General features: G+C 46.3%; 3 protein-coding genes across 4 annotated transcripts in view; 1 reads left to right on the plus strand and 2 right to left on the minus strand.

Moving 5' to 3' along the window:
* Positions 1-416: 416 nt before the first annotated feature.
* sigmar1 (sigma non-opioid intracellular receptor 1) lies at positions 417-3,126 on the minus strand (the record flags this gene model as incomplete). The annotated part of the gene is made up of 5 exons (XM_080017746.1): positions 2,920-3,126; positions 2,709-2,760; positions 1,183-1,331; positions 992-1,084; positions 417-646 (listed from the first exon to the last, which is right to left on the minus strand). Exons 1-5 carry the CDS (start codon positions 3,062-3,064, stop codon positions 417-419), a joined length of 669 nt encoding a protein of 222 aa, XP_079873872.1. The 5' UTR covers positions 3,065-3,126.
* A 3,274-nt stretch (positions 3,127-6,400) lies between these two features.
* On the plus strand, positions 6,401-14,828 carry galt (galactose-1-phosphate uridylyltransferase). Of its 2 annotated transcripts, none has more exons than XR_013844601.1 (11): positions 6,401-6,531; positions 11,068-11,231; positions 11,646-11,721; positions 11,816-11,864; positions 12,983-13,112; positions 13,194-13,250; positions 13,475-13,597; positions 13,683-13,818; positions 13,935-14,018; positions 14,169-14,429; positions 14,577-14,828. XR_013844601.1 is itself a non-coding variant. In XM_080017357.1 (11 exons), exons 1-11 carry the CDS (start codon positions 6,492-6,494, stop codon positions 14,655-14,657), a joined length of 1,092 nt encoding a protein of 363 aa, XP_079873483.1. In that variant the 5' UTR covers positions 6,401-6,491; the 3' UTR covers positions 14,658-14,828. The 2 variants fall into 2 exon arrangements, 1 of the variants encoding a protein (XP_079873483.1); XM_080017357.1 differs by having other exon boundaries at positions 14,169-14,320.
* A 2,415-nt stretch (positions 14,829-17,243) lies between these two features.
* The window catches only part of cntfr (ciliary neurotrophic factor receptor), an 85,067-nt gene continuing 77,549 nt past the window's right edge, over positions 17,244-24,761 (minus strand). Inside the window, exons 10-11 of the mRNA XM_080017816.1 lie at positions 19,541-19,667; positions 17,244-19,385 (exon numbers count right to left, since the gene is read on the minus strand). Of these exons, the coding sequence (XP_079873942.1) occupies position 19,385; positions 19,541-19,667 (128 nt within the window). The 3' untranslated portion in view covers positions 17,244-19,384. The remainder of the gene's footprint in view (positions 19,386-19,540; positions 19,668-24,761) is intronic.

Here is a 24,761-nt window from a genome sequence, read left to right on the forward strand (position 1 = left end):
GGATGAAGAGCTTCCTTCTTCTTCTTCGTTGCCGTTTGTGTCGCTCAGCTCTCTCGGGGAGTTGTGACGTCACGTGACGATGCCCCGCCCCCCCGGTAGTTGACATGTTTCCATGACGACGGGACCACTTCCCTCCTTCTTCTGTTCAGTATTTCTTCTTCTTCTTCTTCTTCCTTTACTTCATTGTTTTATTCTGTGTTTTACTTTTATTTCTGTTTTGGACCTGGAGGACCCCGCCCCCCAAACCTCATTCAACCTGAATGATGCTGATGAGGGGAATCAAACTCGCGCTTTCATACAAAACAACTTTATTTATTGGTTATTTCCTGACATCACAGCAGCAGGTGGTCGACACCCAACACGACCAACAAACTCTCGGTGGGTTGCCCCCCCACTGACCCCGCCCCTTCCCTCCCTCAGATGACCCCGCCCTCGGCCAGCGCCGTCCCCGCCTCCAGCAGCAGGGCGCGGCCGTAGACCCCGAGGGTCCTCAGGGCGGTGCCCGGGTCCTGGGCGCTCAGCAGGGTGTCGGCCAGCGCGAAGCCCAATGCGGAGGGGACCAGGCCCCGCCCGTACTCCACCATCCAGGTCCCCGAGGTCCACTGGACCCCCGCCGCCTCCCCGGGGGCGTGGACCACCGTGTCACCTGGAACACAGGAGAGCAACTGGGCATCTTCAGCAACTTCAGCCCCACTTGGGCAACTTGGCAACTCAGACAACTTGACCCCTAGAATGTGCTACTTGATCCCATAGAAGAGGAACAGGGGAAAAAACAACCAACCAACAAAGGCTCTGTAGTACTGCAGTATTAATGTGGTAACACTGTAGTTGTACTGTAGTAGTAATGTAGTAGTACTGTGTTAGTACTGTAGTGGTACCTGGGTAGTACACCTGGCTCTTTAGTAATGTAGTAGTAGTAATATGGTAGTACTGTAGTAGTACTGTAGTAGTAGTAGTAACGTGGTATACTATCATAGTAACGTGGTAGTACCTGGGTAGTACACCTGGCTGGTGGTGGTTCCCTCCTTCCAGCGTCTGAAGGTCCCAGAGATCAACGTGTCGGACACTTCCATCCAGTAGCGACCTGATGGAGGGATGAGGGACGGATCGATCAGCCAATCGCTGCCAGGCCCGCCCCCTATCAGAGCCCGCCCCCTCGCCCCATCCGCCAATCAGACTCACCGGAGTGCCCCCCCGTGTCGATGGCGGTGCCGAACAGCAGCACGTACTCGGTGAGCGAGGCGTGGAGGAGGCACATGGAGCCCATCCAGCCGCCCGCCCTCACAAACAGCCACTGGAGGTCCTCGTCCCCCAGGATGTGACCCGGGTACCTGGGGGCAGCACGTTAGCTAATGCTGGCTCAAAGATGCAACCCACGCGGGGCCCCGGGTTCGGCGGGAGCTAGAAACGCTATACCACCGCCTCCTCCAGCCACGGAGCCTTCCCCGCCAACCCGCCCAGCCGGCAAGGAAGGCCAGCTCCGTGGTTGGAGCCCGAGGGGAGGATGAGGGCGAAGCCGGACGCTATCCTGGTGAACCCGCCCCGCCCACTCCTGTGCGCCAGGGGCCATCGGGCTCTACAACCGGGGCCTGACACCCACATGAGAACTCCAATGGAGCTTTCCCACCGCATGGAACGGACTCCACTCCACTGGACCCTATTCCCCGTTTTTGGTTTTTCCCTCGGGCTGAAAGTCGTGGATAAGACCTGGTACTTGCCGGTTATTTTGGTACATGAGGCGGTACCTGAGCTGAGGAGGTACCTGAGTGGAGGTGGTGGACCATGCGGTGGAAAAGCTCCAGAAGAACCTTTGGGCCGTCATGGAGTCTCTACGTGGTACTGTTTACGTCATTATAGAGACGTGAAAACATCAAACCTAAATACTTTTTACCACCAAAACTCACACAATGCGGCACACATACATGACATAATGACACACATGACATACATGACATAATGACATACATGACATACATGACATCACTAGACGTCAACAACTACATGGGACACTGGATGAAAGGAGCAGTAACTTTTGGGTATTTCATGCTTGTTGATCATCTACTGGATCCACCTCAGACGTGAGGAGTGGACAGGACGCGTCACCGCTGCCACGCTCTAAAATACTGTTTCCATGGCAGCAGGGGGGCGTGGCTGAGCCTCCAATTTGCTGTTGGAACAAAAGGCCACCCAATACGTGACTTATGGTGAGTCCTCCGAGGGGCTTTACCGGAGCGGCTCCTCGCCGCTAAGAGTTGCCCCCATGGGGCCAGGACCCCCTTGTTTTTGTCATCGCCGTCTCCGCTATGACATCCCCTTTCCTCGTCGGAGGAAAATGTCATTGGCCGGCCCTGTGGTCATCAAAGGAGAAGGCGGGACAAACGCCGGCCAATTGGTGACGGCAACGTTTTGGCGCCGCTACCAAGGTTTTCTGTGGCCTCACCCGACCCCCTCCCACACGTGCAAATGGGGGATGGTAGCTCAGGAGGTAGAGCTGGTGGTCTAGTGATGTAAAGGTTGCTGGTTGGATCCCAGGCTCCTCCTGCTAGCATGCTGTAGTGTCCTTGAGCAAGACACTTAACCCCTCATTGCTCCTGATGGCTGCGTCCGTCAGTGTTTGAATAATTGTAAGTGGCTTTGGATAAAAGCCTCTGATCAATGTAATGTAAATGTAAATGTGCAAAACCCGGGGTGCGGGGCCCCTCCTGTACCTCTTCCGGAGCTCCAGCACCACCTTGGCAAAGGCCTGCTCGTGGTCCTGACCTGCGGGGGGGGGGACACCACCCGATGAGGGCGGAGACAGAAGGAACAGCGTGTTTTAGTGGCGGAGCCCCAGCCGCGCACGGCCCCCCTCCCTGACCGAGACCCCGCCCCCGTTCAACTCCAAAAGCGTCACGGATTCCCACTTTAAAGTGCGGTTACCTGCGTACTGCCTGGCCAGCGTGGCCACGTCCTCCCGGGTGAAAACATAAGGCTTGCGGTCCAACCACAGGCCGAGCAGCAGCACGCAGAGGCCGCAGAGCGCGAGCAGCAGCACGAGCCGCAGGAGCCACTTCCACGCGGACATGACGGACACGATGCTAATGCTAATGCTAACCGCACGTGCACTCGGTTAAAGGCCGTGGGGAGCGAGACGCCTGCACGCGCGTCCACGCCGCCGCCATCTTGGTGCGGTGTTCCCTCCTTCCACACGCAGCCAAGACGCCGGAAGACCGCCGCCATCTTGGTCAGGTCTTCGATCCGCAGATCAAGGGAGTTTTAGGCTGAAACGTCCATAGCGCCGTCATCTTGACGCGGTGTAGGAATTTTTCATAAAAAGTATATAAATGACATTTGACGGCATACATGTATGCTCGTATGTATATGTATGTGATAAATAAACATCTTGAATCTTAAGTGGTTTTATAAATATATTTTTTATTTTCTTGTTTTTGTTTCATTTTATTGTTATTATTTATATATAAGTGTAAATATATGTTATTATTCTTCATTTTTCCTGTCTAAAGTATAGTTATTATTATTATTATTATTATTATTATTATCTGTATTTCGAGATTAAAGTCAATTCATATTTCAACAATGAGGACAAAATTCAAGAATAAAGTCAAAATATTGAGTAAAAAGTGGACATCTCCAGTATTATAGTACACTGTATATATGTAGATTACAAGGTTTTACTTCCACAAGACTCAACTCGAAATGAAAAGGAAACTTTGACTTGAGCTTGATCTTTGACTTGACCTTATCAAGATGGAAGCAGTATTATTTGTATTTTTATATCAATGAGAATCAACAATAACAAATGCAGAAACATTCAATACTGCATTACAAAGCATTGAAAACCACCACACGGCCTGGACACGCTGTGAACACGTCTGCCAACAGAAGCAGACAGCGCGTCCTTGTGCCTGCGCTGACGTCCTCTCTGATCCTGCTCCAGGTGCTTTGGGGGCGGAGCCTCGGCTCCTGCATGGCGTGGTCACGCTAGGCGAGGGCCGGCGGCCCCCGGGGCTCCGTGCTTGGCCCTCTTCCCTCATCGCCTCCTCGCCGGGACCCATCATGCCCCGCCCCCCGCACCGTGGCCATCTCCTCGCCCGGTGACGTCACCGGAGGGCGTGGTCATCTGGGTCCCGTCTAGTTGGTGATTTTCCTCCATTTTTCCTTGTGCTCCCGCTGTCCTCACGCTGTCCAGCGTGTCAAGTTCAAGTCTCTGATGCTGGCCTACAGAGTGATTGCTGGGAATGCTCCCGCCTACTTCAATGCTCTTGTAAGAGCACATGTTGCCCCCCGGATGCTGCGCTCGTCAAATGAGCGTCGCCTGGCTCTGCCGGCCGTACAACCACGGCAATCCAGGCTATTCTCATTTGTAGTTCCACGTTGGTGGAACGAGCTGCCAAAAATGACCAGAGCGGGGACCTCCCTCTGTCTTTAAGAAGCACCTGAAGACCCAGCTCTTCAGTGAGTACCTCCTGTCCTAACCTACAATTACTTAGCACCACCTTGCAGTATTTATTGTTACACTAATGTTGTTGTTACACTAATCTCTGTCGCAATGTAGCTTGAATGTTATTCTCCCTTGTAAGTCGCTTTGGATAAAAGCGTCTGATAAATGACTAAATGTAAATGATATTATTTTCCTGGAATTTCAACCTTTGAAACAAAATAAGGTTGCTTGCCCCGCCCACCCCTGCCACCATGTCTCCACTGGAGATGGAAGAAAGACACACACAACAGGCCCTTTGCCCTTTGCCCCAGCTTGGCAAGTAACACCACAACCCCACCTCCACTGCACCACCCGCCGGGCGCCGCCGTCCCCGTTCCTCCAAACAAAACCAATAATAACAGTGTGTCTAGTAGTAGGGACCAGGGAAGAAGAGGAGAAGGAAGAGATGGAGGAGGAGGAGGAGGATGTAGAAGAGATAAAGATAGAGGAGGAGGAGGAAGAAGAAGAGATGGAGGAAGAGGAGGTGGAGATGGAGGAGGTGGAGCTAGAGGAGGAGGAGGAGGAAGAAGAGAGTCCAGGGAAACAGGCAGAGAATCAGGGTGAAGCAAGTGACAGCAAAGCAAAAGGGAGTGGAGGTTAGTGACATGTCATGAGGAAATGACCAGATGTCGCTCTGTCACTCTGACTGACTCTTTGACTCTGTCGCTCTGACTGTCGCTCTGACTCTGTCGCTTTGGCTCTGTTGCACGGACTCTTTGACTCTGATGCTCTGACTCACTGTCGCTCTGACTCTGTCTCTTTGACTCTGTCTCTCTGACTCTGTCGCTCCAACTCGACCGACTGGGAACAAGTGAAACAAGAACATGAAAGAATCAGTTTAAGGTGAAAAGCTTTGATTAAAAAGTGCAGCTCTCACATATAAACATAAATACTACAATGGAAATAAATTCTGTGCAAGTTTTTTTGTAAACAATACAACACTAAACCCTGAGGCCACGTACAGAGTAGGAAGCTGTTCCCTGCAGGGGGCGCTACAGATCCCGGTCCTCCTGGAGGAGCCTGAAGGGGGCGCTACAGGGGCTGTTTTCTACCAAAACCTATGAGGTGATTTAACTGTTGTGGGTTTGGGATGTGAAGGAAAGACAAGGTGTGGAGTTTGAGTGAAGCCAAAGTGTTGTAACTGTAGTTACTGTGTTGTAACTCCATACATACATATATATATATACACACACATATATATATATATATATATATATATATATATATATATATACATATATATATATATATATATAAAATAAAACTATAAAAATATAATTTATAATAAAATACGTTTAGATTAACTGATAAATATGATTAAGTTATTATTTATGGTATTTTGTAAAGAAACCAAACAATACAGGAAAACTTCAGTGAAACAATAACGTTTTGTGAATTATGATATGAATTATTATTATTACTATTATTATTATTATTATTATTACTATTATTATTATTATTATTATTACTATTATTATTACTATTATTATTATTATTATTATTATTATTATTATTATTATTATTACTATTATTATTATTATTATTATTATTATTATTATTATTATTATTTCTGTATCTGCAGTAAACACTCAGAGAGGGGGCGGGGCCGCGGAGTCACCTGACAGAGCTCTGATTGGTCAGCTGGAGGCCGGAAGTATTGAACCAGCCAATGGTAAGTGCGTGTCACCAGGTATGACGTCAGGGTTTGCCAGGGTAACAATCAAGCCCCATTCTGCCCCGATCTCTACCGTGATTCCAAAAGGTTTGTCATTTTCTAGACGCAACGAAAATGGGAAGTTAATATGATAATAAAATATTATAATACATTTTAATGGTTTCATTTCAGTAAAACTTGAATATTTATTCCTAATGAGCTTGCTGGAAAAGCGGATTTCTATCAAAGCTGGCGCCTTCGTCCAACAGGAAGTGGGTCCTGCATGGACCGGATGTGTAGTTGACTCATTCCGGAAGTTATGTTTATTGCTTTGCGGACGGTTGCCCAGTTGCTGCCATGAGCTGCGGAGGAGCAACAGGCAACTTTGTTCCTACAGGTTTGTACTCTCTCAAGCTCAGAGTCTGTTATCGTAATAATAATGGAGTTCATTACATTGATCAGACGCTTTTATCCAAAGCCACTTACAATTGTTCAAACAGCGACGGACGCAGCCATCAGGAGCAATGAGGGGTTAAGTGTCTTGCTCAAGGACACTACAGCATGCTAGCAGGAGGAGCCTGGGATCCAACCAGCAACCTTTACATGACTAGACCACCTGCTCTACCGCCTGAGCTACCATCCCCAATAATAATAATAATATTATTATCAATATAACAGTAACCCTAACCCTAAAATAACCCTATTGTTATTGTTAGGATTTTTACAAGTATTATAATTCTTGGCACTTTTCAGTTTTTATTCTCGAACGCCCTGCATCGCAAAGGCTCACGTTGAAACAATAACAACAAGACGGCAGATCGTTCAAGTCTTATCCATAAGACAAAATCTTAATCAATTAAATTCTTATTAGCAATTAAGATATAGTCTATTAATTGTTAACATCCCTAACGGACACGGTTGAGGTGTCGTTAGAACCTGGACGTCTCAGACATCTTTGTTCAAGTTTCACCCAAACCGATCCACATACGGAGCAGGGATTAGTGAAAAAAAGATGAAATTTGACGGGAAGTAGCTAAAGGTTGGTGCATCCTCGACACACCAAGGTTGTAAAACTTGCAGTCGGGTGGTGCAGCGGGATGAGTTTGTGGAGGAAGACATCATCATCCAATTGATTATAAATGTGCAGGGCGTGGCTACGAACGTCCATTCACATCATGCTGCGTAGCACGCGTCATCTTACCTGCTTGACGTGGGCGTGGCATTGGGTTTGATATTCGATTCTTTTTCCTCCTTTAGTTAATATAAAGTCATTGTGTTCCATGGAACCCGGTGCCTTGTTCTTATTTTGCAGCGATGGATCCAGTCGTAGGAAAAAGTGTAGGAGTGGAAAACAGAACAAAACATTCCGCGTTTGTGACCTCACACATGGAGTTCGCTTTCAGCTCCAGAGCAACGGGCCTGAATGGTGTCAGTTTTGTCTGAGTCCCAAAAGTTTAAAAACCTGAGGCAAATGTCTCTGAGGGACATGCAGTGTTGAATCCCTTTGAATGGAAATCCTTTGCTGCAGGAAGGACATAGCCTTGAAAATGGTGTGCTCTACCAGGTGAGCCACCGGGGCGTTGATTGCTATTGTTTATGAAAAGCTGAGCTCAGTATTCTCTCGCTCTCTCTCTCTATATATATGTGTGTATTGTATGGACGTCATGGATCCGCTGCACTCACAGAGATGAATAAAATGTGTATGGGGGCGGTCCTGACACACCGTCCTCCAAGTTTGATCCAGATGGCTCCATTATTGTGGAATCATTTAGTGAAAAACTGTATTTTTATCATCACCGCAACACACGCGTGCACAAGTGACGGCTCTCACAGGTCACATGATACGGTGCAGTCTAGTGACTGGTCAACAAGAGGGTCCTCACCAAGATGGCGGCATGCGCAGATGTAACTGATGTCAGAACTTTATGGATGTCATGGATCTGACGAATCCACAGACAACTGAATAAGATGTGTATTCAGGCCAGTTCCGCAGGAAGAAGAACATTTGCACGTGCTGATTATACCTCGTTCCAAATTCTTATGCAAATGATATTTTTCTCAGATTTTCCTAAATAGTCAATGCAAATGACAGTCAGTATAATTTTCAAGTCATCAACCATTAGGGTATAATTCAAATGTTATTGAACAAACCTCCCAGTGATAACAGTATGTTTTTCAAAAATAAAAAACTCAAAATGCACTGTTCCACATTATTATGCACAACAGAGTTTCAAAACATTTTATCGGTTGTAAAGATCTGAAAATGGTCATTTGTTGAATGTGCAGCATTAGGAGTCATATTTACTGAAATCAAAAGCTAATTCAATCAAAACATCTTAACGGGCCAAGTTACATGTTAACACAGGAGCCTTCTTTCTTATCACCTTCACAGTTCTTGCCTCCATTGAACTTGTGAGTTTTTGGAGAGTTTCTGTTTATTTGCAGTAAACGTCAGAACAGCCTCCCAGAGCTGCTGGTTTGATGCCAACTGCCTCCACCCTCATAGATCTTTTGCTTGAGGATGCTCCAAAGGTTCTCAATAGGGTGGAGGTCAGGGGAGGATGGGGGCCACACCATGAGTTTCTCTCCTTTTATGCCCACAGCAGCCAATGACACAGAGGTATTCTTTGCAGCATGAGATGGTGCGTTGTCAGTCAGGAAGATGGTTTTGCTACGGAAGGCCCGGTTCTTCTTCTTCTTGTACCGTGGAAGAAAGTGCTCAGTCACAAACTCTATAGACTTTGCCGAGATAATTTTCTCTCGTCCAAGGCATTGAACTATTTGAGGCTTTTCGGCAGCAGAGAGATCCTTTTTCTTTCCCATATTGTTGAAACCTGTGGCTGCTTAATAATGTGGAACGTCCTTCTTAAGTAGTTTTCCTTTAATAGGGCACCTGGCAAACTAATTATCGCAGGTGTCTGAGATTGATTTCAGTGATCCAAAGAGCCCTGAGGCACAATACCATCAATACCATCCATGAGTTGCATCAAAAAACAAAACATTAAATGTTTGACACTTAAATCCAATTTGAATAATAATTTGGAACGCGGTGTAGTTTGGAGAACGGAGCGCTTTGTGACATCATCGTCCAAAGTTATATAAGTCCAAGCTTCGTTGTCTCGGAACTCATTCATTCCAAAAACCCCGAAAACTACAATCGGTCACAGAAGGCGTCGCACGGCAGGAAGTTGTACGAAGCTTTGGAGGAAGTGTCCCTTTGTGTGGTGTCCGCACTGAGGCACTATCGTCATTATTAAAACACTTCTTCAGGGATATTTAAACTGAACGACACAAGAGCCACAATGAATGAGGTCGTGATCACGTATGACGTCATGTCTTTAATGGAACCGTGGAAACCTGTCATACGTAGCTAACACCACTAAACTGGACCCTGCGTATTGCTGCCTGCAGCTGGATTTTTATTAGTAGGGCTGGAACCCTTCTGTTAGTGTTCAGGAAAGAATCCCAGAATTTAGAAGCCTAAAACCATCTGGAACATCATGACTCCACTGAATGGATCCACATACCGAGCAGAAACCAATGAAAACGACACACAACACAGACCGGTACATCTGACGCCAAGATATGTCCAACCCGGCTGAAAGTATCTAGAACACATACTTCACCAGAACCTACGAACATGGTTGAGGTGTCGTTTAAACCGCTATGTCACAAGGGTCTTGTTGCTTAAGTTTCATCCAAGTGGATCCACATATGGAGCAGAAATTTGTGAAAAACTGAACAAATTTGACAAAATATTCAGTTGGTCTTGTTAACGTACACATCTGGTTCTAAAATGGAGATGATATTTACAGTAAGATGCTTAATGACTTCATCATATTATTTATTATAAATTATTTTTACAGTAAGCGCTTTATGACATATTTAATAGAAATGATATTTACAGTAAGATGCTTAATGACACCATATTTAATATCAATGATTTTTACAGTAAGACACTTTATGACATCATATTATTTACTATAAATGTACAGGTTGTGATTGAGAATGTCCAGTTGGACCGTGTCCAGTGTGGGCATGAACTCGGTCACTCTGTAGTGTTCAGACGTTACCAAACTATGTATTTACGTGTATATTTATATAACTTCTCACCTGGTAGATGTCAGTACATCTGTTACATTGATATTTTATCGCTTGGCTTCACATTACTTTGCTGGATTCATGAAATATACAATAAAAAATATTCCTTAAAATCTCGTCAGCGCGTCCCTTAAAAACACTGAAATGTGTGACTGAGTGATGCGCTCAAGATCCAGCAAGGTGTCGGAAAAATAAAAGCCATGCAATGGTAATTACTCACAAATACCACAACATTTTTCACATTTCATGGAAATGTATCTTAGTGAAAATGTAATCTAAGTTGAAAAGTCACCAAATAAATGAGTTGCCCGACACGGCAACAAAGGGCCACCAGTCACTGAGAGGGCATCTCTACTTCCACAGACATCACGCTGAGTTCTAACCATGAGAAGTTCTTCTTTACAGGCAAACATGGACGGTTGTTTTAAAGACAGGAGGGTTGCGCTGTGTAGACCGCATAGTGGTTGCTCCGCAATATGAGCAACCAGGACACTACAGACCGGGGGGAATCCACGCTGCGTTCATGTAAACTCTGAAAATTGTGATGCGTTTCAGAAAAACTGTAAAACACACCCAACACAACTAAACTGGACCCTGTGTATTGCTGCCTGCAACTATATTTATTATTATTATTATTATTATTGTATTTATTGTTATTATTATTGTTATTATTATTGTTATTATTATTGTATTTATTATTATTATTGTTATTATTATTGTATTTATTATTGTTATTGTTATTACATTTTTTATTATTATTATTATTATTATTATTATTATTATTGATCCTCTTATATATATTAATATATATAATATTATAATAATATTCCAGAGCACCAGCACCTGCGGTACAACCCCCTCAGGGCCTCCTGGGTCCTAGTGTCCGCCCACCGGATGCGGCGTCCGTGGGGGGGCCGGGTGGAAGACCCCCCCGAGGAGCCGATGCCCGACCTTGGCAACCCCCTGTTGCCTGGCAACACCCGGGCCAATGGAGAGGTGACGTACATATCAGATGAAATGAATTTTGATGTTATTGAATTTACTCTAATAGAAACTAATCTGATGTAACTCAAATTTAATATTATCTAATCTAACATCTAATTTTGATGTAATCAAACCTAACCGGGGATGGTAGCTCAGGCGGTAGAGCTGGTGGTCTAGTCATGTAAAGGTTGCTGGTTGGATCCCAGGCTCCTCCTGCTAGCATGCTGTAGTGTCCTTGAGCAAGACACTTAACCCCTCATTGCTCCTGATGGCTGCGTCCGTCGGTGTTTGAACAATTGTAAGTCGCTTTGGATAAAAGCGTCTGATCAATGACTAAATGTAAATGTAAATGTAATCAGATTTTTACATAATCTAACAAAATCTAAATGTAATGTTATCAAACTAAATCTAATCTAATCCCTTCAGGTGAATCCAGATTACGATGGAACCTTCGTGTTTGAAAATGATTTTCCCGCCCTTCAGCCGAATGCACCGGACCCCGGTGAGATGAGACCCCCTCATGCTAACTGTGTTAGCTCACGGCAGCGGTACGGTTGGGTTCAACTAGCCTAGCTCCTGTGTTGTCCTTCTTTCAGGTTCAGGTGATGATCCGTTGTTCCGCTCTAAAGTTGCCCGCGGCGTCTGGTAAGACAAAATTACCTCTGTAACCATAGTAAACAATAAGTCTTAGCAACCAAGAAACCCAAGCTACCATAGCAACCAAGAAACCATAGCAACCAAGAAACTATAGCACCCAAAAACAAAGAAACCATATCACCCGAGAAACCATATCACCCGAGAAACCAAAGAAACCATAACAACCGAGAAACCAAAGCAACTAAGGAACCATAGCAACCAAGAAAGCATAGCAACTAAGAAAGCATAGCAACCGAGAAGGCATAGCAACCAAAAACCAAAGAAACCATAGCAACCGAGGAACCTTAGCAATTAAGAAAGTATAGTAACCAAGAAAGCATAACAACCAAAAACCAAAGAAATCATAGCAACCGAGAAACCATAGCAACCAAGGAACCATAGCAACCAAGGAACCATGGCAACCAAGAAACCATAGCAACCAAAAACCTAAGAACTCATATTACATTACATTACATTACATTACATTACATTGATCAGACGCTTTTATCCAAAGCCACTTACAATTATTCAAACACTGACGGACGCAGCCATCAGGAGCAATGAGGGGTTAAGTGTCTTGCTCAAGGACACTACAGCATGCTAGCAGGAGGAGCCTGGGATCCAACCAGCAACCTTTAGATCACTAGACCACCAGCTCTACCTCCTGAGCTACCATCCCCCCATATATCCACACCCATATCAACTGAGAAAACCATGGCAACTGAGAAAACCATGGCAACTGAGAAAACCATGGCAACTGAAAAACCATAGCAACCGAGAAACCATGGCAACCAAGAAACCATAGCAACCAAAAACCAAAAAAAAACATAGCAACCAGGAAACCATAGCAACCAAGAAATTCAGATTCCTGATTAAAAACACAACTTAAATTTGTGTAGATATATGATAGATAAATAAATATATACATATTTTACTGTTTTTTGAAAGATTTTATTCAAATTTCAAATGCTGATTTATGAATTAATAATAATAATAAAAACATTAATAATATAACAATAATAATATAATTGAATAATAAATATTATTATTATTAATAATAATAATTAATTATTAATAATCCTGTTCATGGTGCTCATGAATATTACCCAGAATGCCTTGCTCCCCAGTAAGGTCATGTGCTTCCACCCGCGCTCTGACATCACGCTGCCACTCATGACGCACGACGAGGTTGTCACGGTGATCGACAAGTGGGCGGAGCTTGTGGAGGAGCTGGGCTCCACCTACACCTGGGTGCAGGTGCTGCACCTCCACTGACGTAGCTTCTGTTGGAACAAAACTGTCACGTTTCATCATCAAGTTCTGTTTCTGATTTTCTAGATATTTGAGAACAAAGGAGCCATGATGGGATGTTCCAATCCACACCCCCACTGCCAGGTGACACGCCCTGATTGGCCCGCACACGCCTTGACACGCCCTCTATTCACTCACAGGCTCATATGTGGCGGACCCTGCCGCGCTGCACCGTACCATTAGATTTATTTTTATTTTTTAAGTTCAATGGTTAAATTGGAACAAAACGAAAATAAATTAAGTTAAATATTAGAAACATCAGAAGCACTTCCTGTTTCCTGTGGTGTCACAGCACTTCCTATTTCCAGGTGTGGGCCAGCAGCTTCCTGCCCAACGAGCCAGCGCTGGCAGACCGCTGCCAGAGGAAGTTCTACGAGGAGCACGGGGAGCCGCTGCTGCTGCGCTACGCCAGACAGGAAGTGGAGAGACGGGTGAGAGGCCGCCGCAGCCGTCTCCCAGACCGCCTCCTGGCTCCTCCTCCGTCCTCCTCATTCCTCCACCCCTCTCTCCGTCCAGGAGCGGGTGGTGGTGCAGTCCTGTGATTGGCTCGCCGTGGTTCCGTACTGGGCAACATGGCCGTTCCAGACGCTGCTGTTGCCACGGAGACGACACATTCTACGCCTTAACGACCTGACGACGGAGGAGAGACGCGGTGAGTCCCGGGCTAGCTGAACCCACCCGCCGCCATGTGCCGAGCTAACACAGTTAGCATTCCATCTCTTTATTTCACTTGTTCCTTTCTCTTTTCACTCGTGTCTTTTCTTGCAGACCTGGCGGACGTGATGAAGCGTTTGCTAACGAAGTACGACAACCTGTTTGAGGTCTCCTTCCCCTACTCCATGGGTTGGCACGGTAACCACGCCTTCTCACCATGTTCAACTGGAACAGCTTGCTTGTTGCTATGCTAAATGGAGGTTATTGTTGTTGTCATAGTGATGTACCATTGAGCTAACTTGCTCTTGTGATAACCAATTGAATAACTCCATGCCCCCATCCCCCCAGGAGCCCCCACTGGCCCCGCCCCCCCCTCCCTCGCCCACTGGCAGCTCCACGCCCACTACTTCCCCCCCCTCCTCCGCTCCGCTACCGTACGCAAGTTCATGGTTGGATATGAGCTGCTAGCGCAGGAGCAGCGCGACCTGACCCCCGAGCAGGTACGTGGCCTCTTCCTGTCATAGTTATGACAGTAAATGAGGGAGAAAAGGAGAAGGATGCAACCGGGAGGCTGCTGGGGTGTGACGCGGCTCCTTTAAGGGAACGACGGTAGGCGGCTTCCACACACCGAGTACACTCTGAGTACACACCCAGTATCAACCCAGTACACTCTGAGTACATACCCAGTACACACCCAGTACATTCTGAGTACACACCCAGTACACTCTGAGTACTGGCAGTATTTGCGTGTTGCAGGCGGCAGAGAAGCTGCGGAGGCTTCCCGACGAGCACTACAAGATCAGGGACGGAGGATTGAAAGAGCAGAAGAAGGAGTAGAGTTTTATTATGAAGGTCACGTGATTTCAAGGATTATTAAAATATGATTAATTGATGTTAAAATGTCGGGATCAATATTGTATTTAAATCTGATAGAGTGCAAATGTATTTCCACAAAATAAATAATAAATCAACATTTTATATGTAAGAATGTTTTATACATTAAAAATAATAATTAAACCATGGATTTGAATCTTTTATTTGCACGTGTCCTGCCCCGCCCCCTGCCCCGCCCATTTACCATTTATCATTACATTATATACATGTATGTATTTATAGTTTTATTAAATACATTATTATGATGAAGTCAGTTAAACACTCACTTTATTTATTTATATCTTTACAGTGTCTCCCAGTGTCCTAACATGTCCCCTAGCGTCCTAACATGTCCTATCGTGTCCTAAAGTGTCTCCACACTGTTCTAGGGCCTTGCTTTCCTGGCATTGACACGATAACCCTCCTTTCCTAACATGTCTCCCAGTGTACTCGAATGTCCCCTTGTTTCCCAAGATGTCTCCCAGTCTGTGTTCCCTTCTAGTGTCCTAATGTGTCTCCTAGTGTCCTCCTAATGCGTCTCCAAGTGTCCTCCTTATGTGTCTCTGTGCTGGGCTAGGGCCTTGCTTTCCTGGTATTGACAAGGTATCCCTCATTTCCAAACATGTCTCCCAGTGTCCTCACATGTCTCCTCGCAAATCTATGTGTCTCCAAGTGTCCTAACATGTCCCCTCGTGTCCTAATGTGGACCATGGTTACCTAACATGTCTCCCAGTGTCCTCATGTGTTCCCTAGTGTGCCAATATGTCTCCTAGTATCCTTATGTGTCTCCTTGTGCCATAATTTGTCCCCTCATTTCATGGGGACAAACATGTCTCCTAGTGTTCTTGTGTGTTCCCTAGTGTCCTAATATGTCCCCCTGTGCCCTCCTAATGTGGCTCCTTTCTGGGCTAGGGCCTTGCTTCCCTAGCATTGACAAGGTTTCCCTCTTTTTGAATGTCTCCTAGTGTCCTCACATCTCCTAATTTCCTAATGTGTATCCTTGTGTCCTAACATGTCCTAATGTGTCTCCTTGTATCCTAATGTGTCCCCTAGTTTCCTAACATGTCCATTAGTGTCCTAATGTATCTCCTAGTGTCCTAATGTGTCTCCTAGTTTCCTAACATGCCCTCTTGGTTCTTAATGTGTCTCCTAGTGTCCTACTAATGTGTCTCCGTGCTTTGCTAGGGCCTTGCTTTCCTAGCATTGACAAGATATCCATCCTTTCCTATCATGTCTCCTGGTGTCCTTACATGTCCCTCGGGTCCTCACATGTCTGCTAGTGTCCATATGTGTCTCCTAGTGTTCTCACGTGTCTCCTAGTGTCCTCATGGGTCTCATAGTGTTATCACGTCTCCTTTTATCCTCACATGTATCCTAGTTTCCTTACATGTCTCCCTGTGTTCTCAGATGTCTCTGAGTGTCCATATGTGTCTCCTAGTGTCCTCACATGTCTCCTAGTGTCCTCACATGTCTCCTAGTGTCCTTATGTGTCTCTTAGTGTCCTCACGTGTCCTGGTGTCCTCAGGTCTCAAGGGTTCTCAAATCTCCTAGTGTCCTCACATCTCCTCTTGTCCTCAAATGTCTCATAGTGTCCTCATGTGTGTCCTAGTTTCCTGATGTCGCCGAGTGTCTTCACATCTCCCAGTGTTCTCACATGTCTCCTAGTGACCTCACATGTCTCCTAGTGACCTCACATGTCTCCTAGTGTCCACACATGTCTCCTAGTGTCTTCATGTGTCTCATAGTGTCCTCACATGCCCCCTAGTGTCCTCACATGTACCCTACTGTCCTCACATGTCTCCTAGTGTCCTCAAATGTCTCCTAGTATCCTCACATGTCTCCTAGGTTCCTTACATTTCTCTCTGTGTCCTAACTTTTTGCCCCCGTGTCCACACATGTCTCAAAGTGTCCTCAAGTGTTCCCTAGTTCCCTATGTGTTTCCTAGTGTCCTTCGATGCCCCCTAGTGTCCTTATGTGTCTCCTAGTGTCCTCTGATGCCCCCTAGTGTCCTTATGTGTCTTTTGGTGTCCTCACGTCTCTTGGTGTCCTCACGTCTCTTGGTGTCCTCACATCTCCTAGTGTCCTCATGTGTCTCTTAGTGTCCTTACAGGCCCCCTAGTGCTGTTATGTGTCTCCTAGTTTTCTCACGTCTCCTAGCGTCCTTATTTGTCTCCTAGTGTCCTCATGTGTCTTAGTGTCCTCACATGTCTCCTGGTGTCCTCGCATGTCTCCTAGTGACCTCATGTGCCTCCTAGTGTCCTTACATGCCCCCTAGTATCGTTATGTGTCTCCTAGTGTCCTCACGTCTCCGAGTGTCCTTATGTGTCTCCTAGTGTCCTTATGTATCTCTGTGTCCTCATGTGTCTTAGTGTCCTCACATGTCTCCTAGTGTCCTTATGTGTGCCCTAGTTTCCTGATGTGTCTCGTAGTGTCTTCAGGTCTCCCTGTGTCCCCACACGTCTCCCAGTGTCCTCACATCTCCTAGTGTCCTCACATGTCCCCTTGTGTCCAACTTGTGACAGACAACATGGAGACCCGTGTCAATCCTTGTGAAATGGTCACATTTAATGGTTGAAACGTGTCCTTATATACATCTATAAAAAAGACAGACATTGTACCGCTAATACATACATTATTATTCATATTTCATCATCATCGTTATCATCGTCATTATTATTATTAAATAATAAACCCCTTTGCTCGTTGTTAAAGTTACATATTGTTGTTTACAAAAACTAAAATTAAATTCTGAACGTCTGAAAAACAGAAAATAATTAAAAAAGAATCTAAACCTCTCTATGTTTGTTTTATTCATATTAATAACATTATTATTCAGTCAAATAAAATAAAAATGACAATAAAAAGCACAGAGACCTTTCTCTCTAACATCTTTCATTTTCTGCTAAAAACCTTTGCGCTATGAAGCTAACATGCTAACGCTAACACGTTAGTCTGAGTTATGTCGTAACCGCGGTGACCACGGCAACCGTACACGTACGCTAAGCTAATCAGCTAACCGTTGTGTTGTTAAAGTGGAAAACTCAGATTTCAATACATGACGATAGTAATATACGTGACTTTACAGAAGGTTTTTCCGGACGTTTATCATCTTTCAGCGAAGTTCTGCGGCGGCCCTCCGTCCGACTGTCCCGATGCATTCTGGGAAATTAGTGTCATAACTCCGAACCTTCTCAACAAATCAGGAGAGCCGATGCGACCCTTTCAATTGCGAAATCTACTCAGAAAGAAAATTCTCTACGAAAATCGTAAAGGTGGAAGAATTCTGAAAAGCGAACTCGGTTTTTTTTGTACTTTTATGATTTTCTCGTGTGTTATTGTCGTATAATACATCGCAGGCCACATCACGTTGCCATGGAGACCGATCACCTGGTACCAGACGATTGGAAAGCGGCCATTTTTAATAATCTGGGACCACGGCCTGTAGACGTCGTTCATTAGCCTGAATTTTAGTTTTATTTTGCGTCATAATTTCTAAAATCCGAGACATGAGCTAATACTGTTAGCATGAGATGCTAACATGAGATCAAAGTGAGAGTACATTTTGAGAATGAATACAATATTTTGAGATTTAAGTAAAAATATCGACAAAACTCCATCTCAGAAAGTCTAAATTATGCATTCCGACATGAATATATTTTCTGGTTCAAAATGGCCGACCAGCTAATGCTTCAGAAACCAGATGAGCGTTTCCCGCGGCAACGTGACGTCACGCTCTCCGTTCTCGTCTCCGTGCGTCGATTTGCCAACTCCCCTTTGTCTCGGACAAAGTCCATCTCCAAATCTCAAAATATCGGAAACCGCAGTTTGTCGTGTTTCCTTTTTTCTCCTTTTTCTTTACGTTCAAAATCCTCGTCGTAAAGCTAACGTTAAATTCTGCGAAGAAATGAAAAAGGGAAGGTCCTTCCTCTTCGTAGCGAAGTGGGAAAACAAATCCTAAAATCAGGATCTTTTGAAAACAAGTTTTTTTTTCGTATTCTTTTTTCCTCGGGCACAGGTGTGAAATTTTCTTTCTTTCTTCCAGTGTTTTTATTTTTCTTGCGTTCCTTCAGGCACAGGTCAACAAAAAGCACTGGCAGCCATTTTGTTTGTTTGTTTGTGGGGGGGTGGGGGGGTGTTGTTTAGTCTTTGGCATGATGGTTTAGCTGTATGGGGGATGCTACGCTAACCGCTAGCTTTGTTATATATTCATATATTTATTCGTATATACTTATATATAGTGCGGCCATGTTGGTGAAAAATGAAAACGTTTCCGATGTTTTCAAGTATAAAACCTACGACGTCATCGGGAACAATTTGGAAAGAATCGGAAATATCCGAAAAGCCAAACTGGGGGTGGGGCTTGGGCTCGACGTGGGCGTGGTGCTGCCGCCTGCCACGCCCAAAATATTTGTTGGAATGGAAAGGTGGGAGATCTCTGTGATCCAAGATGGCGGCAGCTGGGGGGGGGGGACCGTCGGTGCGGACAGCGGGGGGGCGTCGCTGCGCTGCGTCGTCATCTCGGTCGTCGTGGAAACGTGTTGATCTCATGTTTTGTCAAATTCTTCAGGAAAAAAACATGAAAAGATGGAAAAGTTTTGAATGTGGTGGAAGGAGCGAGAGGAGGCACCACCTCGGGTGGAGGAGGAGAAGGAAGAGAGGAGCACCACGTCCTCCTACTGCCTTCTTCCTCCTCTGGGGAGAGGGAGGGGGAGAGAGAGAGACTTCAGAGTACTTTTACTTCAGGGTACTTTCACTTCAAGTTACTTTTACTTCAGGGTACTTTTACTTCAAGTTACTTTTACTTCAGGTTACTGTTACTTCAGAGTACTTTTACTTTTACTACCCACCACATGCACCACAGCAGCAGAGATCCCAGCAGCACCGGGGTCCAGTCGGGGGCGTGGCCTGAGGCTCCACCCACCGGAGACCCGCCCAATTGCGGAGAGTTAGCGGAGACTGGAACAGGAGAGGACCCTGGTTATGGATGAGATAGATTATAGATTATATCTGCTGCCTGAAGACTGTTCGCTACTGCCTTTTACTAAACATAATTGTGGCAGGTTCGCCACCACATGCCAGAGACACAGACCACGGGTGGTTGTTTACACCACTTTATTGTAGAGAGGAGGCTAGCTGGAACAAGCCAGGAGCAGTTTATTGTAGAGAGGAGGCTAGCTGGAACAAGCCAGGAGCAGTTTATTGTAGAGAGGAGGCTAGCTGGAACAAGCCAGGAGCAGTTTAATGTAGAGAGGAGGCTAGCTGGAACAAGCCAGGAGCAGTTTATTGCAGAGAGGAGGCTAGCTGGAACAAGCCAGGAGCAGTTTATTGTAGAGAGGAGGCTAGCTGGAACAAGCCAGGAGCAGTTTATTGTAGAGGGGAGGCTAGCTGGAACAAGCCAGGAGCAGTTTAATGTAGAGAGGAGGCTAGCTGGAACAAGCCAGGAGCAGTTTATTGTAGAGAGGAGGCTAGCTGGAACAAGCCAGGAGCAGTTTAATGTAGAGAGGAGGCTAGCTGGAACAAGCCAGGAGCAGTTTATTGTAAAGAGGAGGCTAGCTGGAACAAGCCAGGAGCAGTTTAATGTAGAGAGGAGGCTAGCTGGAACAAGCCAGGAGCAGTTTATTGTAGAGAGGAGGCTAGCTGGAACAAGCCAGGAGCAGTTTAATGTAGAGAGGAGGCTAGCTGGAACAAGCCAGGAGCAGTTTAATGTAGAGAGGAGGCTAGCTGGAACAAGCCAGGAGCAGTTTATTGTAGAGAGGAGGCTAGCTGGAACAAGCCAGGAGCAGTTTATTGTAGAGAGGAGGCTAGCTGGAACAAGCCAGGAGCAGTTTATTGTAAGAGGAGGCTAGCTGGAACAAGCCAGGAGCAGTTTAATGTAGAGAGGAGGCTAGCTGGAACAAGCCAGGAGCAGTTTATTGTAGAGAGGAGGCTAGCTGGAACAAGCCAGGAGCAGTTTAATGTAGAGAGGAGGCTAGCTGGAACAAGCCAGGAGCAGTTTATTGTAAAGAGGAGGCTAGCTGGAACAAGCCAGGAGCAGTTTAATGTAGAGAGGAGGCTAGCTGGAACAAGCCAGGAGCAGTTTATTGTAGAGAGGAGGCTAGCTGGAACAAGCCAGGAGCAGTTTAATGTAGAGAGGAGGCTAGCTGGAACAAGCCAGGAGCAGTTTAATGTAGAGAGGAGGCTAGCTGGAACAAGCCAGGAGCAGTTTAATGTAGAGAGGAGGCTAGCTGGAACAAGCCAGGAGCAGTTTAATGTAGAGAGGAGGCTAGCTGGAACAAGCCAGGAGCAGTTTATTGTAAAGAGGAGGCTAGCTGGAACAAGCCAGGAGCAGTTTATTGTAGAGAGGAGGCTAGCTGGAACAAGCCAGGAGCAGTTTAATGTAGAGAGGAGGCTAGCTGGAACAAGCCAGGAGCAGTTTAATGTAGAGAGGAGGCTAGCTGGAACAAGCCAGGAGCAGTTTATTGTAGAGAGGAGGCTAGCTGGAACAAGCCAGGAGCAGTTTATTGTAGAGAGGAGGCTAGCTGGAACAAGCCAGGAGCAGTTTATTGTAAGAGGAGGCTAGCTGGAACAAGCCAGGAGCAGTTTAATGTAGAGAGGAGGCTAGCTGGAACAAGCCAGGAGCAGTTTATTGTAGAGAGGAGGCTAGCTGGAACAAGCCAGGAGCAGTTTAATGTAGAGAGGAGGCTAGCTGGAACAAGCCAGGAGCAGTTTAATGTAGAGAGGAGGCTAGCTGGAACAAGCCAGGAGCAGTTTAATGTAGAGAGGAGGCTAGCTGGAACAAGCCAGGAGCAGTTTAATGTAGAGAGGAGGCTAGCTGGAACAAGCCAGGAGCAGTTTAATGTAGAGAGGAGGCTAGCTGGAACAAGCCAGGAGCAGTTTAATGTAGAGAGGAGGCTAGCTGGAACAAGCCAGGAGCAGTTTAATGTAGAGAGGAGGCTAGCTGGAACAAGCCAGGAGCAGTTTAATGTAGAGAGGAGGCTAGCTGGAACAAGCCAGGAGCAGTTTAATGTAGAGAGGAGGCTAGCTGGAACAAGCCAGGAGCAGTTTAATGTAGAGAGGAGGCTAGCTGGAACAAGCCAGGAGCAGTTTATTGTAAAGAGGAGGCTAGCTGGAACAAGCCAGGAGCAGTTTATTGTAGAGAGGAGGCTAGCTGGAACAAGCCAGGAGCAGTTTATTGTAAAGAGGAGGCTAGCTGGAACAAGCCAGGAGCAGTTTATTGTAGAGAGGAGGCTAGCTGGAACAAGCCAGGAGCAGTTTAATGTAGAGAGGAGGCTAGCTGGAACAAGCCAGGAGCAGTTTAATGTAGAGAGGAGGCTAGCTGGAACAAGCCAGGAGCAGTTTATTGTAGAGAGGAGGCTAGCTGGAACAAGCCAGGAGCAGTTTATTGTAGAGAGGAGGCTAGCTGGAACAAGCCAGGAGCAGTTTATTGTAAGAGGAGGCTAGCTGGAACAAGCCAGGAGCAGTTTAATGTAGAGAGGAGGCTAGCTGGAACAAGCCAGGAGCAGTTTATTGTAGAGAGGAGGCTAGCTGGAACAAGCCAGGAGCAGTTTATTGTAGAGAGGAGGCTAGCTGGAACAAGCCAGGAGCAGTTTAATGTAGAGAGGAGGCTAGCTGGAACAAGCCAGGAGCAGTTTATTGTAAAGAGGAGGCTAGCTGGAACAAGCCAGGAGCAGTTTAATGTAGAGAGGAGGCTAGCTGGAACAAGCCAGGAGCAGTTTATTGTAGAGAGGAGGCTAGCTGGAACAAGCCAGGAGCAGTTTAATGTAGAGAGGAGGCTAGCTGGAACAAGCCAGGAGCAGTTTAATGTAGAGAGGAGGCTAGCTGGAACAAGCCAGGAGCAGTTTAATGTAGAGAGGAGGCTAGCTGGAACAAGCCAGGAGCAGTTTAATGTAGAGAGGAGGCTAGCTGGAACAAGCCAGGAGCAGTTTATTGTAGAGAGGAGGCTAGCTGGAACAAGCCAGGAGCAGTTTAATGTAGAGAGGAGGCTAGCTGGAACAAGCCAGGAGCAGTTTATTGTAGAGAGGAGGCTAGCTGGAACAAGCCAGGAGCAGTTTAATGTAGAGAGGAGGCTAGCTGGAACAAGCCAGGAGCAGTTTATTGCAGAGAGGAGGCTAGCTGGAACAAGCCAGGAGCAGTTTATTGTAGAGAGGAGGCTAGCTGGAACAAGCCAGGAGCAGTTTATTGTAGAGGGGAGGCTAGCTGGAACAAGCCAGGAGCAGTTTAATGTAGAGAGGAGGCTAGCTGGAACAAGCCAGGAGCAGTTTATTGTAGAGAGGAGGCTAGCTGGAACAAGCCAGGAGCAGTTTAATGTAGAGAGGAGGCTAGCTGGAACAAGCCAGGAGCAGTTTATTGTAGAGAGGAGGCTAGCTGGAACAAGCCAGGAGCAGTTTAATGTAGAGAGGAGGCTAGCTGGAACAAGCCAGGAGCAGTTTAATGTAGAGAGGAGGCTAGCTGGAACAAGCCAGGAGCAGTTTATTGTAGAGAGGAGGCTAGCTGGAACAAGCCAGGAGCAGTTTATTGTAGAGAGGAGGCTAGCTGGAACAAGCCAGGAGCAGTTTATTGTAAGAGGAGGCTAGCTGGAACAAGCCAGGAGCAGTTTATTGTAGAGAGGAGGCTAGCTGGAACAAGCCAGGAGCAGTTTATTGTAAGAGGAGGCTAGCTGGAACAAGCCAGGAGCAGATGGAACTTGTCATGACAGGGCTTCTATCCTGAGTGAGTGTGTGATGGAGGTTTTAACCTGTTGGATCAGTTATGCAGCACAACAATACACATTCTATTCTATTTCTGTCTCTATCTTTTGTATTTCTATCATATTCGACTCATTTATCATCACTTTTATGACTTGATTTTACACATTCTCTGTCTTATTTACTATATTTTCTATAGTATATCCATCTGTCTGTCTGTCTGTCTGTCTGTCTGTCTGTCTGTCTGTCTGTCTGTCTGTCTGCGATGTTGGACGTCCTGAAACCTTTCAAACTGAACGTTGATAAATATGAGGTCGTGTTGTTTGGTCAGACACTTTCCACTGCCCCGCCCCAAAGCAAGCTCCGCCCAAAGCAAGCCACGCCCACTGACCCCGCCCACTGAGAATGTCCAGTTGGACCGTGTGCAGTGTGGGCGTGGACTCGGTCACTGTCGTGTTCAGATGTGTTTACGTGTATATTTAGAAAAATAATTTTTAATTATGGTAGCTTGTTATGGTGGCGTGTTATGGTGGCGTGTCATGGTAGCGTGTTATGGTGGCGTGTTATGGTGGCGTGTTGTGGTAGCGTGTTGTGGTGGCGTGTTATGGTGGCGTGTCATGGTGCCGTGTCATGGTGCCGTGTCATGGTAGCGTGTCATGGTGCCGTGTCATGGTAGCGTGTCATGGTGCCGTGTCATGGTAGCGTGTCATGGTGGCGTGTCATGGTGGGTTGTTACGGTGGCGTGTTACGGTAGCGTGTTACAGTAGCTTGTTACGGTGCTGGTTATGGTGGCGTGTTATGGTAGCCTGTTATGGCAGCGTGTTATGGCAGCGTGCTATGGCGGCGTGTTATGGCGGCGTGTTATGGCGGCGTGTTATGGTGCCGTTTTATGGTGGCGTGTCATGGTGGCGTGTTACAGTGGCGTGTTACGGTGGCGTGTTACGGTGGCTTTTTACGGTAGCGTGTTACGGTAGCGTGTTACGGTGCTGGTTATGGTGGCGTGTTATGGTAGCCTGTTATGGCAGCGTGTTATGCCGGCGTGTTATGCCGGCGTGTTATGCCGGCGTGTTATGGTAGCGTGTTTTGGTGGCGTGTTATGGTAGCCTGTCATGTTAGCGTGTTATGGTAGCGTGTCATGGTAGCGTGTCATGGTAGTGTGTCACGGTGCTGGTTATGGTGGCGTGTTATGGTAGCGTGTTATGGCAGCGTGTTATGGTAGCGTTTTATGGTGGCGTGTTATGCTGGCGTGTTATGGTGGCGTGTTATGGTAGCGTGTTATGGTGGCGTGTTATGGTAGCGTGTCATGGTGGCGTGTCATGGTGGCGTTTTACGGTGGCGTGTTACGGTGGCGTGTTACGGTGGCGTGTCATGGTGGCGTGTCATG

This window comes from Zeus faber, assembly GCF_960531495.2.
Source record: "Zeus faber genome assembly, chromosome: 17".
NCBI classification, from domain to species: Eukaryota; Metazoa; Chordata; class Actinopteri; order Zeiformes; family Zeidae; genus Zeus; species Zeus faber.

What these genes read in the sequence shown, in the direction of transcription:
- galt (XM_080017357.1), top strand. Translation starts at nt 6,492, where the DNA reads ATGAGCTGCGGAGGAGCAACAGGCAACTTTGTTCCTACAG. An exon ending in GCCGAATGCACCGGACCCCG is followed by an intron (nt 11,722 to 11,815) that starts GTGAGATGAGAC and finishes TCCTTCTTTCAG; the next exon opens with GTTCAGGTGATGATCCGTTG. An exon ending in AAAGTTGCCCGCGGCGTCTG is followed by an intron (nt 11,865 to 12,982) that starts GTAAGACAAAAT and finishes CTTGCTCCCCAG; the next exon opens with TAAGGTCATGTGCTTCCACC.